Below are 16,991 nucleotides of genomic sequence, written 5' to 3'. Positions count from 1 at the left end.
GAAGGTCAAATGTTGTGTCTAACCAGTTTGGCAGTATCCTATCAACATTTAGAACTTGATCCTTCAAACCTTTATGCACATGAATAGTCCTGTCAAACTCAATGGGACTACTGACAGGAGTAAACTTTCTCACATGCATAAGCATTTGCAAGATCAATCCCTTAAAGACCAGCACAAATATGAAATAATGTCACAACTTTTGCGAGACAGAAACATCTATATTCAACCCTATTCACAAAGGAGAAACAGTCATGTATAATATATAAAAGTATCACCTGTAACAGTGAAGGAGACTCAAAGCCAGAAATATTATAAGGTAAGAGAAATATTTATTTTAATTTTGCACAAGAACGAGCTTATACTGAACAAATTCAATCAAGAAATAATAAGTGCAGTAAAACAAGGAAATATAGATGACTTTCCCCATCAGAAAACATTAAGTAGCCATGCCTGTGCATCACTTTTTTTACAATAACTTATATCTTTTTTCAGAGCATGTACTGTACATAACACATCTTAGCTGCTATATTCTTTGTTCCTGAAGACATCCTCCCTTTATTCAAATTTCTGCTAGAGTCTGCAGGGAGCAATCAAACAAAATTTGTGCAGATTCAAATATTATTAAGTAAAAATCTCTGTGCCTATTGAAGTGTTGGACTTTCAAAGCTTCAGTAGACTCAATGATCACTTCTATTTGTCTCTCGATCTTGACATCGTTAGGTACAATGTTACAATGTGTCACTTTACCACTAACCTAATATTCTGCATAATGATGCCAGACACATAAATAGCCAGAAGTTGAGCCTGACCTCAAAGAAAGGTTTACACATCTGAGCTTTTCTCCAGTTCCATAGATTTCATTCTCACTCAGGTAATTGAAAGCTCACTCAGTTCAGAACATTTCTGCACTTTAGATGGACAAAACTGATATGATTTCAGTTTTGGCTTTATACAATTTTTGGTCTAAAGGTCTTTTTGTGAAGGAAAATTCTGTAACCAGAAACTGCTTGTGAGACACGGTTGTTAGCGTCACAGTTCCTGAAGGCACTGTGGATCCACTGAGCAACAAACGTGACCATTCTGTGTGGGGGGAGGAAGGGGAAAAGAAGAGAGATATTTAAATGGTTAGTATTTTGTAAAATCAAATTAACAATCAGAATGACCACCTGCAAATACCTGCCCAGTAGAAAAATGTTTCTAAATAAATGTATAAACTGTTTATTTTTTAGTTCTTTCTATCTTCACTTCAGTCCCATACTCTGTGTAAAAGGAATCTAATGATTTCACTCACTAATCACTGTTGTGATCCATACCATAAAACTAAGACATAGAATTGAAGTCATTTGGCAATATGCTATTTATTTCACATGGATCAGGATTTGGCCCAATGTGTGCAGTAAAGATGACAAAGAAGACAAGGCATTAGGAGTTTTATTTAGATTTGACACAGGGAACCACGAGTTTTATTTAGCATTGAATATCTCAAGTTAATACTTTCAAGCTGTAACACTGTCAAAGGTTAATCTTTGAAGTTTCTCCTCCAGATCTTAGTATAGACATATTTCTATAAACATTAGCAATTAATGGCACAGGATGCCTAGAAAAGTGATTGAAGTATTGAAGAAAAGATATATGTTGCATTTCTACCTCTTCTTCTCAGTATGACTCTTAATGCAGATAGTGCATATAATTTTTAAAAAGAAAAGGAGTACTAGTGGCACCTTAGAGACTAACCAATTTATTTGAGCATAAGCTTTCGTGAGCTACAGCTCACTTCATCAGATGCACCTTATGCTTATGCTCAAATAAATTGGTTAGTCTCTAAGGTGCCACTAGTACTCCTTTTCTTTTTGCGAATACAGACTAACACGGCTGCTACTCTGAAACCTATAATTTTTAAATTACTGTAAATACATTTAGTCGATTGAAGTGTGGTTAAAGATCAGGGATGTAAGAATCATTCATTCATTTTCTTGACTGTATGTGGCAGGAGATTAGACAACCATGCCAGCAATCCTAGAGTTCACCTTCTTCACTTGTGATTTGAAATGGTTTTGTGGCTAAGTCAGCTTTAGCTGATGCCTGGCTTTCTGAATTCTTAAAGGATTTCATGTAAACCTATTTTGCAATAGCTTGGTTAGAGAAGCTTATCCTAAAGCTTTGACCTGCCATGTGATGTACTGCTAGAAAACAGTGAAATGAAGCAGTACAAATGAGACACATAGCGGTATGGTATGTATATTTTGTGATACAGAATCAAAACTATACAAGCTGTACTATGGTATTCGCCTTGTTTGCTTGGATTAGGCTGCTTGGATGGAAAACAAAGCTAAAATACTTACAGTACATGTCAAAAAAGAACACAGTGTTGGAAAGAAACAAAATAGGTTTTGTTCTTTGCGGAACAAATGGTACATGTTAATTATTAAGAGTCTCAGGCTCTAATTATACTGTTATGCCTTGTAATACTTGAAAATTCATAACATAGAATTATAGAATCATAGAAGATTAGGGTTGGAAGAGACCTCAGGAGGTCATCTAGTCCAACCCCCTGCTCAAAGCAGGACCAACCCCAACTAAATCATCCCAGCCAGGGCTTCCTCAAGCCGGGCCTTAAAAACCTTTAAGAATGGAGACTCCAACACTTCCCTAGGTAACCCATTCCAGTGCTTCACCACCCTCCTAGTGAAATAGTTTTTGCTAATATCCAACCTCGACCTCCTGCACTGCAACTTGAGACCATTGCTCCTTGTTCTGTCATGGAAAACCTAAGGATAAATGGTGAATCTAGTTTAAACTGGCACAATGACTATTTGGCATTTCTGTTTCTGACTATCCTAAAAGAAAAGGATTACACTAATGTCCATCTGGTCACTGGAATTATGTGGAGTATACTAGCTGAACTGGTTTCCTCTGTAGATCTTAGAATGGATTCTGACATGACACATTGGGAGCCCATGGAGCTTGGCATAGTATCTATATTACTCATATAGGGTCAAATCATGATCTGAGTTTACAAGGCAACAATTGGTACCAGTAGCCCATAGCTCTGTATAAACTGGTTGTGAAAAAGAGAGACCAGTCTTGGAGCACAAGAGGGTAGAATAGATGGGACATGTTCCACAACTGACAGCCAGTGGAATTTATACAAATAAGCTCCTTCTACACTCCCAGGCATCTCAACAGAATGGGATTCTGATCCTGTTTCTTCTTCCAAGTGGAGCCTTAGGTGTTATTATATAGCCCTATGGGAAGGACATGGGATGAGATCTGAAATTATTTGGGAGGGTTATAGATCTTCATCCCAATGGATCCTGCTCTCCCTCTCTCCCGCCTTCCTCCCGGCTGATCACCTCTGTTGGGGAACTGCTACTGGTCATTCTTCAGTTATACACAATACAAAATACAGTTCTCCTCACATCTATCTATCTATCTATCTATCTATCTATCTATCTATCTATCTATCTATCTATCTATCTATCTATCCATCCAATGGAAATACTTTATTCTAACATCCTTTTTTTTTTTAAATTTCTTTTAGAAGAGGCAGCGGAATTCACAGAAGCTTTTCACCATGAACCTTTCTCCTTGAGATAATTTGTGCCTTACCCCTGAGGAATATAAAAGGCCCAAATTATGTGGATTCTGCTGTCATTTTTAAACCAAGGAAGAGCAGACTTTCCATTTTTGCCATTACAAAACTTAAAATATTTGATCAACACAATCCTAAAGGAGAAAATAGCATTGGTAATTTGATGCTCACTCTACAGTATATATTTCCTGTATGAGGTCAGATCATACAGACCTTTGGAAATTATTTGACCCTATAAGTATCTGCAAAATAGCAAGGGGCTGGCAGGAGTAAGATCTGCCATCACAGTCAAAGCAAGATGTTTCTGTGGAAAGGATATGTTTGTTCACTTGCTCAAGGTGAGATACAACATGGGCTATGATGCTGTGAGATTTCTGTCCTGCTGGAACATTAAAATCATCATCTCGTTCTTGAAAGCTCTGCACCACTGACAGGAGAGACTGCACTTAAAGGTGAACATTTCATATTGCAACCTTTGAACAGCAAGTGTAGAAACTGACTTCCCACTGACCAGACTAAATGTATTAATATTTATAAGCCACAGAACCACCTGGTAAGGAGGCATCTTGGCTTGAGTTTTATGCTCTTTACCTTGCATTGGCAGAGGGTGCACTCTGTGCCGTGTTTAATCCAAGAAGATCCAGTGAAGCGAACTACATTAGTTTCATCCAGACATGTCTTAGTGATGTCATTACGAATGGTGTCTGCCTGGCAGGGGTCAGTGACGCAGCGCGGACAACACTCACTCTTGGGGAGTACACTGAATTCACATTCCACCTCTGGACAAGGCAAAGGCCAACAGTCAACTTCACCTTGCTATTTAAAAAAAAGGAACAAAGAGAGATCACTTTAATTATTCTGTGTTGTTTCTGATGTACTATTACATGTTTCTATGACTCAGTGTGTTGTCTCTTTCTGCTGGCTGATTCTCCCATGTGGCTGTATTTAAAAGACAGTGAAAAGAATTCTGATGCTCATTTCCTATTGACAATGCCAGAAGTTACATAGAAAGTGTATGTATTTTAAAAATCAATGTGTCATTCTGGAGGGGTGGTGTTGGTGGTAAATGGAAGGGTGGATTGATTTAAATCAAAGCAACTTAAATCACTGAATGTAATCAATTGAAATCAGCAATCAGGAAACTTGATTTAAATAAGGATACATTTCTTATTTACTAGATGATTAATTTTTTACTTGTGATTTCTGTCCAGCTCTAGTTGGATGGAAATTCAAATTCAATTATAAATGAACCAAAACAGAATTTTATTTATTTATAAATAAATAAATGTATAAATAAAACTACCTTAAATGCACTGGATACATAAGAAAAAAAGTTTATCAAAAAGTTCATTAAAGTATGTATTGCATTTAAAACTAACTGATTTATTAAATAAAGGAAGTATCTGTAGTTAGTGAATTGAAATGCTTGTTTCTGGTCATCATGTCCTTCAAGATTTTAGAACTGCTTGATTTCATCCTCACACACCTAGTTTTTATTCATAGATTGGAAGAGGAAAAGGAGCTTTCCTGCTTTTTCAACTCCCAATTGGTTTCTTAATTTTGAAGGATTACATCAGTTGAATAAACTGGAATGAAGAAAATATTCTCTCTGCACCTGCAGAAGAGGCTATTGCCATCAAAAGCTGGTTTACTTCAACAATCTCTAGTTCCAGATGGTTAGCCAGGGACTTCATAGAATATAGACTATCAGGGTTGGAAGGGACCTCACGAGATCATCTAGTCCAACCCCCTGCTCAAAGCAGGACCAATCCCCAATTTTTGCCCCAGATCCCTAAATGGCCCCCTCAAGGATTGAGCAGGCCAATGCTCAAACCACTGAGCTATCCCTCCCCCGACCAGTTCAGTGGTTTGACTTTCTTTAAAATTTGGCTGCAAACATGTACTACTTAATATTATTTCTTGAATTTAATTTAAATGATTTTAATAGGTTGTAAAAGGTTTGAGCCTTAACATAGGTTGTCATTATTTCAAACTTAACTTTAAATAGGTTTGATTTAAATTAAAACAATTATTTAAGTTAAAAAAATCCAATTTTTAATTTTTTTAAACTATCAGTTTTTATCCACTCTAGTAAATGGACATCTTTCTGCCTCCCCATTCCCGTTTCATTCAAACATCTTATTTTGTCTCTGCTGTATTAGGGAGAAAATGCTACTCAGACATGCTGTGGATGTACAAGCTCAATGTGCAGCCGAATGTATTTTGGCTGCATAGGAGATCTGGAATGCCAAGAAGCCATGAAAGGGAGTAAAGTGTTGAAATATGGACAGAGATTACAAAGTAAATAGTTCTGATTTATGTCAGGGTAAGTACAAGGATAATCAGGCCACAAGTATGTAAAGCTGTCCTTGATATCATTGACTATGAGGTATTGTTGAGCCACACTGGATCCTAACAGCGTATAAAGGCTTGATCTAAAGTTACCCCCTTCTTTTCTTTTGAGGGACCTCACTGGGTAGTGCCAGGTGATCACTCATTTGCCTTCAGGGTTTTCTCATGCAAGGCTCTACAGGGTTCTGTTCTAACATTCAATGTGACTGAACAAGAAAATGGCAGATGAAATTCAGTGCTGGTAAGTGCAAAACAATGCACATGGGAAAACAATCCCAGCTGTACGTATAAAATGATGGTGTCTACATTAGCTGTTACAATTCAAGAACGAGATCTTGGTATCGTCATAGATAGTTCTCTGAAAACATGCACTCAATGGGCAGCAGCTGTCAAAAAAACTAACAGAATGTCAGGAACCATTAGGAAAGGGATATGCAATAAGACAGAAAATATCATAATGCCACCATATAAATTCATAGTACACCCATCCCTTTAACAAAAGTACAGAGGAGGGCAACAAAAATGATTAGGGGTATGGAACAGGTTCCATTTGAGGAGAGAATAAAAAGACTGGGAATGTTCATCTTGGAAAAAGAGATGGGGGATATGATAGAGGTCTACAAAATCATGGATGGTGTGGAGAAAGTGATTGGGGAAGTGTTATTTCCCCTTCACAGAACACAGGAACCAGGGGTCACCCAATGAAATTAATAGTCGGCAAGTTTAAAACAAATATAAGGAAGTACTTCTTCACACAACACACAGTCAACCTGTGGAACTTATTGCCAGAGGATGTTATGAAGGCCAAAAGCATAACTGAATTAAAAAAAAAGAATTAGATAAGTTCATGGAGGATAGGTTCACAAATGGCTATTAGCCAAGATGCTCAGGGACAGAACTCCATGCTTGAGGTGTCCCTAAACCTCTGACTGCTAGAAACTGGGACTGGATGACAGGGGATGAATCACTCGATAAGTTGTCCTGTTCTGTTCACTCCCTCTGAAGCATCTGGCACCAGCCACTGTCGGAAGAGAAGATACTGTGTTATCTGGACCTTTAGCATAACCCAGTATGGCCATTCTTATGTTCTTACATGTTAGGGAAGTGCCCATTAGGGGAGTTAGCAAAGTACTACAGGCTTTGATGCCTCCACTGTGTAGATGACAGCCTATATATCAATTTTGCTGGACCATAGTACCAGTTGAGCTTCTTGTCCAATGTCTATCCAACAATGGGGCTTGGATGAGCATTAGCTGGATGAGGCATGGCTAAAACCAAGACGATGCTGCAGGTTTGGGGAAAGAACTGAAGCTATGGCGGAGATTTTATCATTTCTATCAATTAAGTGTGCTAGCCTTGTTAATTATATTTGATACTCATTATATATTATACTTATATATTTACAGCGGGTGTTATCCTCAGCTATTTATGATCCTTTTTCGTCTGTGCTTGGATGTGGACCTCATCACAATGAGCTGGCCCTTGCCATCTCAAGACTAGATTACTCCAAAGCACTCTACATTGAGTTCCAACCAATGACCACTTGGAAACTTCATCTGGTGTAGAATGTGGTTACTTGCTTAGTAAATCACACTTTTGACAGTGACATAAGCCACAACAGACTACATTATACAAGTACTTGGTAGTCTACTGGTGTTTCAATTTGTTTCTGATTACAAAAAGAAAAGGAGTACTTGTGGCTCCTTAGAGACTAACCAATTTATTTGAGCATAAGCTTTTGTGAGCTACAGCTCACTTCATTGGATGCATACTGTGGAAAGTGTAGAAGATCTTTTTATATACACACAAAGCATGAAAAAATACCTCCTCCCACCCCACTCTCCTGCTGGTAATAGCTTATCTAAAGTGATCACTCTCCTTACAATGTGTATGATAATCAAGTTGGGCCATTTCCAACACAAATCCAGGTTTTCTCACTCCCCCCCCCACCACATACACAAACCCACTCTCCTGCTCTTTTGTGTGTGTGTGGAGGGGGGGGGAGAGGTTGAGAAAACCTGGATTTGTGCTGGAAATGGCCCAACTTGATTATCATACACATTGTAAGGAGAGTGATCACTTTAGATAAGCTATTACCAGCAGGAGAGTGGGGTGGGGGGAGGTATTTTTTCATGCTTTGTGTGTATATAAAAAGATCTTCTACACTTTCCACAGTATGCATCCGATGAAGTGAGCTGTAGCTCATGAAAGCTTATGCTCAAATAAATTGGTTAGTCTCTTAGGTGCCTCAAGTACTCCTTTTCTTTTTGCGAATACAGACTAACACGGCTGTTACTCTGAAACCTTTCTGATTACAGTGCAAACTGATGATTTTGCCCTATAAAGCCCTAAAATGCTTAGCATCTGGCTACACTAGAAATCTGCTTTTGGTATGATATTGAGCAGATACAATCAACACAGGCAGTAAAGCTAACTCTCCCAAGTATAAAATGGAAGAGGCTGATGTCACAGAATTTTCAGTGAAGGGTCCTCAACTCTGGAGCTTACTGCCCTTTTGGTCTGACCCAAGGACCAGATTAGTTGATTTCCCAAGCCTGTTTTCCTAAGCTTCCCCAGAGGGGTTGTGTTGAAACAGGGCAGGAGTAACCGAAAGCAGGGAATTTTATTTGTTTGGCATCTGAAGATTCTTCTGGGTATATTTTTCTATTTATAATTTCGCATAAAAGTCATAAGGTGCCTAGAATATCAGCGCTCAATTGCATGCTGTTCACTGGGGCCATGCGTGTTTGAGGCTGGAGTGTGGCCAAGGGATCAGTATACTATCCAATACTGCCAGTCAAAGTACGGACTTCACAGAGGCCAGAGCTGCTTGGTTGTCCTACCTGTATCACTAGGTTTGGGTTTTGGAGCAGGATTCCATCCCTGATCCAATACGTGTTTAGGTCCCTTGTACCTGGCTGATCTATTCAGGATTTATATGGAGAAACCAGCATTGGGCCCTAAGAAAGTATTTTGTTTACAAAAATCACATATAATGCATTAAACAGTGGTGGTTTAAGTGGCCCCCAGAGCATGGAGTTGAGAAAGATCATCTAAGAATTTGCTATAGCTTTTGCTTTACTTTTTCCCCTGGAAAAAATATTAGAAAGTTACTGTTTTTATACAATTCCCATCTGGTTCAAATTTCCCATGTTCTTCAGAATCACATGATGCTGGGAATAAAAGTAATCTTAAGAAACAGTGACTGACCTTGCCATTTCAATTGATTTTCTTGGATTGAATGAAAGTACAAAGAGTAAATAAAAGAGATGTCACCTAAAACATCCATCTGGTAATTGTATGAAAGTTACAAACTATAGGGTTTTATTTTTAAGGCATTTAACGAATCACATGGGGACCTATTTTATTGCATTGTAGCAAGAGTGAACTTGAAACCTACAAAAGTTTGTCCATTTGGAATTTGTTCCTTCCTATTCTTATTCATGACTGTCAGACCAGAGAAAGCCACTGGATGGACCAGGATTTACTTCCGTAGATGAAACCAAGGTAAAACACCATTCATTTTCATCTGGGGATTGTTTGTGACAGGGAAGTTATCTCTATACTGAACCCAATGACTTCAGTTAGACTAAATTTATGTCAGTCATAAGGAGACTAAACTATTGTGTGCCATAGATAGAGAACAGGAAAAATCAGGATGGCACAAATGCCTGAAAACCCTGCACCAGCAAGAAATTGATTAGCTACAATATGCTCAGATGATCCTTGCAGATATGCCATCTTCCATGCTGCAGAAAAAGGAAAACAATCCCCCAAATCCTTGCCAATCTGACCTGAGGAAAAAACCCTTCCTGACCCCAAAAATGGCACTCAGTTTCACCCTAAGCATGTGAGGAAGACACACCAGCCAGGCACCTCTGTACTACCTCAAAGCACAGGTCCACCCTATTAGATGACCCATCTTCAGCTGTGGACAACCCCTGGTGTTTCAGAACTAGCCAAAAAGAAATCCAGAATACATCTGGCCAATAGTTTATTGGGGGAAAATATTCCTTCCTGACCCATAAAGGTGACTGGTTGAAGCCCTGAAGGATGAGATTTAATTACAATCATTGTCTTAATGCAGAGCTGAAAGTGTTTTATTGTGAAGTTGGGGGCAATGCAGAGCTTCTTGCTCTCTCGGTGCCCTATGAAGGAAGGGAATAAACAACGGGATTCATAGACACAGACTCTAAGACAAGAAGAGAGCACTGTAACCATTCAGCCTTATCCTCTGCACACACAAGCTGTAGGATTTCTCCAAGAAGCTGGATTAAAGCTTCTTTAGAAAGACATTGAATCTCGTTTTAAAGACTCCAAGTGATGATGAGTCCTCCACCTCCCCTGGTGAGATGTTCCAGTGTTTAATTACCCTCACTGGTAGGAAATTGAGTATTATTTTAAGATTGAATTTGTCTAGCTTCAACTTCCAGCAACTGGATTTTGTTATGCTTTGTCAACAAAATTGAAAAGCTCTCTGATATCTTTTTCCTATATAATTATTATACAGAGTGATCAATTCATCTCTCAACGCTCTTCTTGATAAGTTAAGTTGAGCTCCTTTAGCCTCCTTTAGCCTCACATTGTAAGGCTGGCTTTCCAGTCTCTGGATCATTTTTGTGGGTTTCCTTTGAACTCTCTCCAGTATTTCTACATCCTTCTTGAAGCCTGGACATCAGAACTGGAACAGTATTCTAGCAGCTGTCTTAAAAATGCTGTGTAGAAAGGCAAGATCACTTTCCTGCTTCTATTTAATATTTCCCCTTTTATTTATCCAAAGATCAAATTAGCCCTTTTTGCCACACCACTGCACTGAGGCCTCATGTTGGGGTGGTTACCTTTGATGATCCCTAAGTTCTTTTCTGAGTCGCTGCTTTCTGAGACAGAATCTCCCATCCTGTAGCTATAGCCTGCAGTCGTTGTGACCAGATGTACTACCTTGTATTAAAACACATTTTGTTGAATTGTGTCCATCTAACTCAGGGATTCAGACTTCTCCATAACAGATATCTATCCTCCTCATTATTTACTACCCAATCAATCTTTGTGTCATCTGATAAAAATACTGAATAGCATTGGACCAAGAACATACCCCTGGACTACGCCACTAGAAACGGCCTCGCCAATTGATGTCTCCCCATTAACAACTACATTTTGAGATCTAATCGCACTGCACTATGTCTAAAAGACTTAAGAACTGTTGCCTCTTAAAACTTGCAAGGGACATTATTTCAAACCAATGCAGTAAAGTGCAGCTTGGTGAACAATTCTCAAGAAATAATGTATTCAAGAAATGTAATCTTTTTTCACGTTTGTGAATGGGTCGTGAACAGACCGAGTTTTTACCAACTTGTCTTCTATTTGAAATTCTTCCACAAATAGTTTAACAAATAAATTTCAGGCTATGCACTGATCAGAAATTGCTTGTTGTGATACTCATTTAAAAATTCAATATTCAGAATTCGCTTTTCAGGATGTGATTGGCCACTTAAGCCATTATTTAGGTTCTTTAACTAGATGACCGCCACTCTCCACTCAAAACAGTTTTATTTCACAATTAAACAAATTTCATTTTGCGATGAAATGAATCTTGGCCATAGGCCTGAAATTTGCTGTTTGGAAACATTTGTGCAAACCAAACTTTGATTACACAAAAGGGAAACAGAAAAGGATTAATTCAAAAATACATTCAAAGTGAAATCCCATTTAGATGTTGCCAAAATGCTTGGAGTTCATTTTTCTTAGTGCTATTCTACACTATAAGTGCTACAAGTGTTGTAGCGCATCTGGTGAAGACACTTTCCCGTTGGCATAATAAATCCACCTCCGTGAGAGGCGGTAGTTAGAGAGGTGGGAGAAGCTCACCGACATAGTGTTGTCCGCACTTAGGCTTAGGTTGGTGTAACTTACGTCACTCAGGTGAGAGATTTATTCACACCCCATAGTGATGTAAGTTATGCTGAAGTAAGTGGTAATGTAGACCTGGCCTTACTATAGGCTCTGCTGTTGTAGGAAGACTTACCAAGCATCGACACTGCTGACAGTTCTGCACCCAGGTATCTCCACTGTTGTATGAGAGCTCCCCACTTTGATGTAGACATTGACTGCTGAGCCTTGAGTCACATTCAGGGCAACAAAACAGGTCAACAGTAGGGTTCTCACAGTCACAGACCATCCGCCGACACATCACATAGCCACTCTGTTGTTCCAAGACCAAACAGCACATAGTGATAATAGAAATTTGCATAACTCTGGTCACTATACAAAATTGGGCATGTTGGCTTAATTCTAAATCACATGTTAATTGGCATGTCCTTAATTTCTGTGTATATCCTTCATAACAGCAATTCTTCAAGCAGCCCTCTCCTGAGGTGATGAAAGACATTGGTTTTCCTGAGACAGTCAGATTAACAGATTTTACTAAGATTATACTAACTTTTGTATGCCTGTTAGTAAGTGCTGATAGAAACTTCAAGACCAATCCATCTCTCCTACACCTATTGTAAAGGGTTCATATTAGAAAGACTAAACATAGCCAGGGTTCAACTTAAATGGTGGTGAAACCTTAGCTTTTAGAGAGTTGTCCCTGTTTTTGCCAGCAGTGAATTTGGCCCGGGTTCTGCTTCAACATTTTCAGCACTAAGCATGAGTTTAGGGGAAAGAACACCTTCACATTAATATCTGAGGAGGATGGACAATATTACTTTGGGGTATATGAGAGGCCGGGAGGGTGGGGGAAGACAGCTTTTTTCCTTCACATTTCATCAGTTCTAGCCAATCTAATTCTGGGTCCAACTACATCTCAAAGATCTATGCACAGGGGAAATCTTCTGTGCACTAATTTCACCGCTCCCACATGGCTAAGGGAGATGGGTGTCTCTGATGGCTCTGTCTTCCTTTTTTCAGGGTTGCACAGCAAAGCCTCCAAGGAACTATTATTCATCCAATGGGAAATGGCCGGGATTGAGTAGGACTGGGATAGGGTGCTCGGTGTTGGGTACAGGGAAGCACACTGATCCCAAATGGTCCTGTGGAAATCACCTTTCCTGTGACATCACCTCCATGGTGGAGGAGGCCCAAGAAAAGCAGTAACAGAGTAATTTCACTGGAATCATAGCCTTTTCTTCCACCCTAGCAATCTCTCCCTTTTCCCCATCAGTAATTAAAAAAACAGTGAACTTTATACTAACCTGGCATGAGCAGACGGAGCACCGGTCGTTCTCCAGAACCCAAATCTGCCCATTGTGTTTGATTTTGTCATCATGGATACAGTCTCCTGTGCAGTTTTTCCCATGAGGACATCGACAGTCATACCCACCATCCAAGTTAAAGCAAACAGTGTCATTGGCACAGCTGTGCCTTCCAGTCCCACATTCATCAATGTCTGTGAAAACATGCCGCGTAAGGCTTTTAGACCACATTCAATTAACAAAAATGGCCTTGCTACAGCCAGTATAAATGATTCTCAGCCATTAAAGCCTTCAGCTGAAAATTAATTTGCACTCCACCAGAATGGGGAGAAATAACTCACAAGTTCACACAATGTCTTTGAAAAACCGCTTCTCTGTTTTAAAAGAAAAAAACCTTTATCATTTGAATTTTTCTAAGTGAAAGTTGTAGAGCAAGAACAAGGCAACCACAACTTCTAGACAAGAGGCACAAGAGCAGAGATAATACTAAGCCCCAGAAAGACCATTAGTCTATGGAAGCCTGCATCCATGAGAACTAAAAGGATACTTAACAAGCAAAAAGAAAAGGAGTACTTGTGGCATCTTAGAGACTAACAAATTTATTTGAGCATAAGCTTTCGTGAGCTACAGCTCACTTCATCGGATCCGATGAAGGTGCCACAAGTACTCCTTTTCTTTTTGCGAATACAGACTAACACGGCTGCTACTCTGAAACTTAACAAGCAAAGCAACCGACAACTGAATTTGCTTCCAAACTCTTTTGCTTTCCCTAGTGCTTTTGAGTCACCTACACATCTACTGAAAAGTTAACATGAAAGGTGAAGTCTGACCTGTAGTTTCATTCAGTAATAAGGGATCACATGGTTTATCTAAGGTACCAACAGAGCAAATTAGTTATTCGAGTTACAGAGGCATCCATGATCTTTGTGTCTAATATAAGAACAAAATAAATCTCAACGGGGATTAAGCTGAACAACTTTGACACAATATTACATTTCAAAGATTTCAGAGTACTTTAGAGACACATTTCATTAATGCATACACACACATCTTTCGCAAAGATAAACTAACGGCATACACTGCCTTGCATTTCAATGATTTTATTTAGCTTTTCGAGCTGTCTCCTCCTAGAGGGAAAATCTCACCCATTTCTCTCATTTTAGGATTCTGAAAGAGCATATGATAAATAGCACTACTCAATATAAATACATTTTGGAATGTATCTGAAAAATCAAAGGCCACATCCTTGGCTGTGCAAATCTGGGTAGCTCCACGGACTTTAATCATAAATCAAAACTTTATGACAATCTGGCCCCATGTTTTTAATTACAGATTGGACAAAAAAGTGATATTTGTGATACTTACTGGACAGCAGAACAATAAAAAAATCAACATAGACATGTGTATCTTTCACAATCAATCTCAAAGCCTCAGACAATACTCAACTACTTTTGGCTTCAAAGATGGGAAGGGAACCTTCTCCAGACCAGTCTTAAACCCAACACTTACAGCAAAACAGCTCAATTAAAACTTCGGCTCATTGTGCAGCTACAGTCAAAAAAGTAACAAGATGTTAGGATTCATGAGAAATAAGATGGAGAAAAACACTGAAAGTTATATAATACCATTATCTGAATCAATGGTGTGGCTTCACCTACTGTAGTAACCCCATCTCAAGAAGGGATACTGAAGAATTAAAGGGAGTTCAGACAAGGGTGACGAAAATTATTAGGGGCCTAGAAAAACTCTCATATGAAGAGAGATTGAAAAGACTAGAATTATTTATCTTACAAAGGAGACAAATAAGGGGAGAGGATAAAAGTATATCAAATAATGAATGGACCTAAAGAAGTTTGGGAGAACAGAACGTCCAGATCTATCTCATGACACAAGAATAAGGGGTGTCAAGTTTCCTTCCCCACTCTGAACTCTAGGGTACAGATGTGGGGACCTGCATGAAAGACCCCCTAAGCTTATTCTTACCAGCTTAGGTTAAAAACTTCCTCAGGGTACAAACTTTGCCTTGTCCTTGAACAGTATGCTGCCACCACCAAGTGTTTTAAACAAAGAACAGGGAAAGCGACCAGTTGGAGATGTCTTCCCCCAAAATATCCCCCCAAGCCCTATACCCCCTTTCCTGGGGAAGGCTTGATAATAATATTCTCATCAATTGGTACAGGTGAACACAAACCCAAGCCCTTGGATCTTAAGGACAATGAAAAATCAATCAGGTTCTTAAAAGAATAATTTTATTTAAAGAAAAGGTAAAAATCACCTCTGTAAAATCAGGATGGTAAATACTTTACAGTGTAATCAGATTTAAAACATAGAGAATCCCTCTAGGCAAAACCTTAAGTTACAAAAAGAAGACACAAAAACAGGAATACACATTCCCTCCAGCACAGTTTATTTTACAAGCCATTAAACAAAAGAAAATCTAACGCATTTTCTAGCTAGATTACTTACTAACTTTACAGAAGCTGGAAGGCTTGCATCCCTGTTCTGTTCCCGGCAAAGGTATCACGCAGACAGACAAAACCCTTTGTCCCGCCCTCCAGATTTCCCCTCATTGGCCATTTTAGGTCAGGTGCCAGTGGGGTTACCTTACCTTCTTAACCCTTTACAGGTGAAAGGATTTTGCCTCTGGTCAGGAGGGGTTTTATAGCACTGTATACAGAAAGGTGGTTACCCTTCCCTTTATATTTATGACAGGGGGTGTGCAATGAAATTGAAAGGTGGCAAATTCAAATCTGATAAAAGGAAATACTTTTTCAGAGAACACATAAATAGTGGAATTTGTTGCCACAGGATGTTGTTGAAGCCAAAAATTTAGCAAGATCCAATATGCGATTGTACATTTATATGGATAACAAGAATATCCGGAGTTGCAATATTTAATGCTAACAGATTTTGGAAAAGATATTAAATGTCATGCTTCAGGGTGTATGTAGACTAGTGTCTAAGTATTAGGGATAGGAGGACACTTAATGTGATTATTCCACCCACTGCTTAAAGCAAGATTTCTTGTACCTCCCTCTGAAGCATTGAAGCTGATGCTGGTCACTGTCAGGAACAGGATACTGGATAAACTGGACCATGGATGTAATCTAGTGTGGCAATTCCTATGCATTGAAGCTGATGCTGGTCACTGTCAGGAACAGGATACTGGATAAACTGGACCATGGATGTAATCTAGTGCAGCAATTCCTATGTTCCTAAGTGAGTAAATCACGACACATCCTGACCCTATTATAAAAAAGAAATTGCTGAACCCAATGTGAACCAAAACTGGCATTTTGGCATTGATTAACTACTCTGTAAACCAATTTCCAATCTCCTGCAACATTGGCTACCACCATAAGAAAAAAAAAGTAAATGTTTAATATTTTAAACAAAATGATTAATTTCTAACACTGGAATTCTCTTTATTATTGTTAAGCCATTTTTATGGAGGGACTTTTTCTTGTTTAAAATATTTTCACACACAGGGCTCCCACACTTCTCAAGCAAGTTGGTGACTACCTTCATTTGACTCAAAACTACCACATTTAATGAGAAATTTTGGGTGAAATTCATATCTGTGTAAATGAGAACATCTCCATTACAGCAAGTGGAGCTGTGCCCGTTTACACCAGGTCTGAATTTAGCCCTTCATATTCAGGCACATTTCACAACTTATTCATTGCGGTGGAATTTTCCAAAGGTTTCAATGATAGTTTAACTCTGCTTCCACAGAAGTCAATGGGAGCTTTACCACTGACATTCCAACTTCAATGGGAACAGAGTCTGGACAACACTGAGAGCTTCTGATATTCCCACCCTTCTGCTTCTGAACTTTCAGCTTGCTGAACTCAGAA

At 39.0% G+C, this 16,991-nt stretch overlaps 1 protein-coding gene across 2 annotated transcripts in view; it reads right to left on the bottom strand.

The window, feature by feature from the left end:
* Positions 1 to 309: 309 nt before the first annotated feature.
* Positions 310 to 16,991, bottom strand: part of NELL2 (neural EGFL like 2) — a 238,004-nt gene continuing 221,322 nt past the window's right edge. For both annotated transcript variants that reach the window (XM_073327999.1, XM_073328000.2), the window contains 4 exons: positions 13,135 to 13,328; positions 11,967 to 12,143; positions 4,184 to 4,408; positions 310 to 1,080 (listed from right to left, as the gene is read on the bottom strand). In XM_073327999.1, the coding sequence (XP_073184100.1) occupies positions 1,030 to 1,080; positions 4,184 to 4,408; positions 11,967 to 12,143; positions 13,135 to 13,328 (647 nt within the window). In that variant the 3' untranslated portion in view covers positions 310 to 1,029. The remainder of the gene's footprint in view (positions 1,081 to 4,183; positions 4,409 to 11,966; positions 12,144 to 13,134; positions 13,329 to 16,991) is intronic.

Source organism: Lepidochelys kempii, chromosome 1 (genome assembly GCF_965140285.1).
Source record: "Lepidochelys kempii isolate rLepKem1 chromosome 1, rLepKem1.hap1, whole genome shotgun sequence".
NCBI classification, from domain to species: domain Eukaryota; kingdom Metazoa; phylum Chordata; order Testudines; family Cheloniidae; genus Lepidochelys; species Lepidochelys kempii.
Note: the sequence above shows the minus strand (reverse complement) of the source record. Positions and strands in the feature narration are given on the sequence as shown.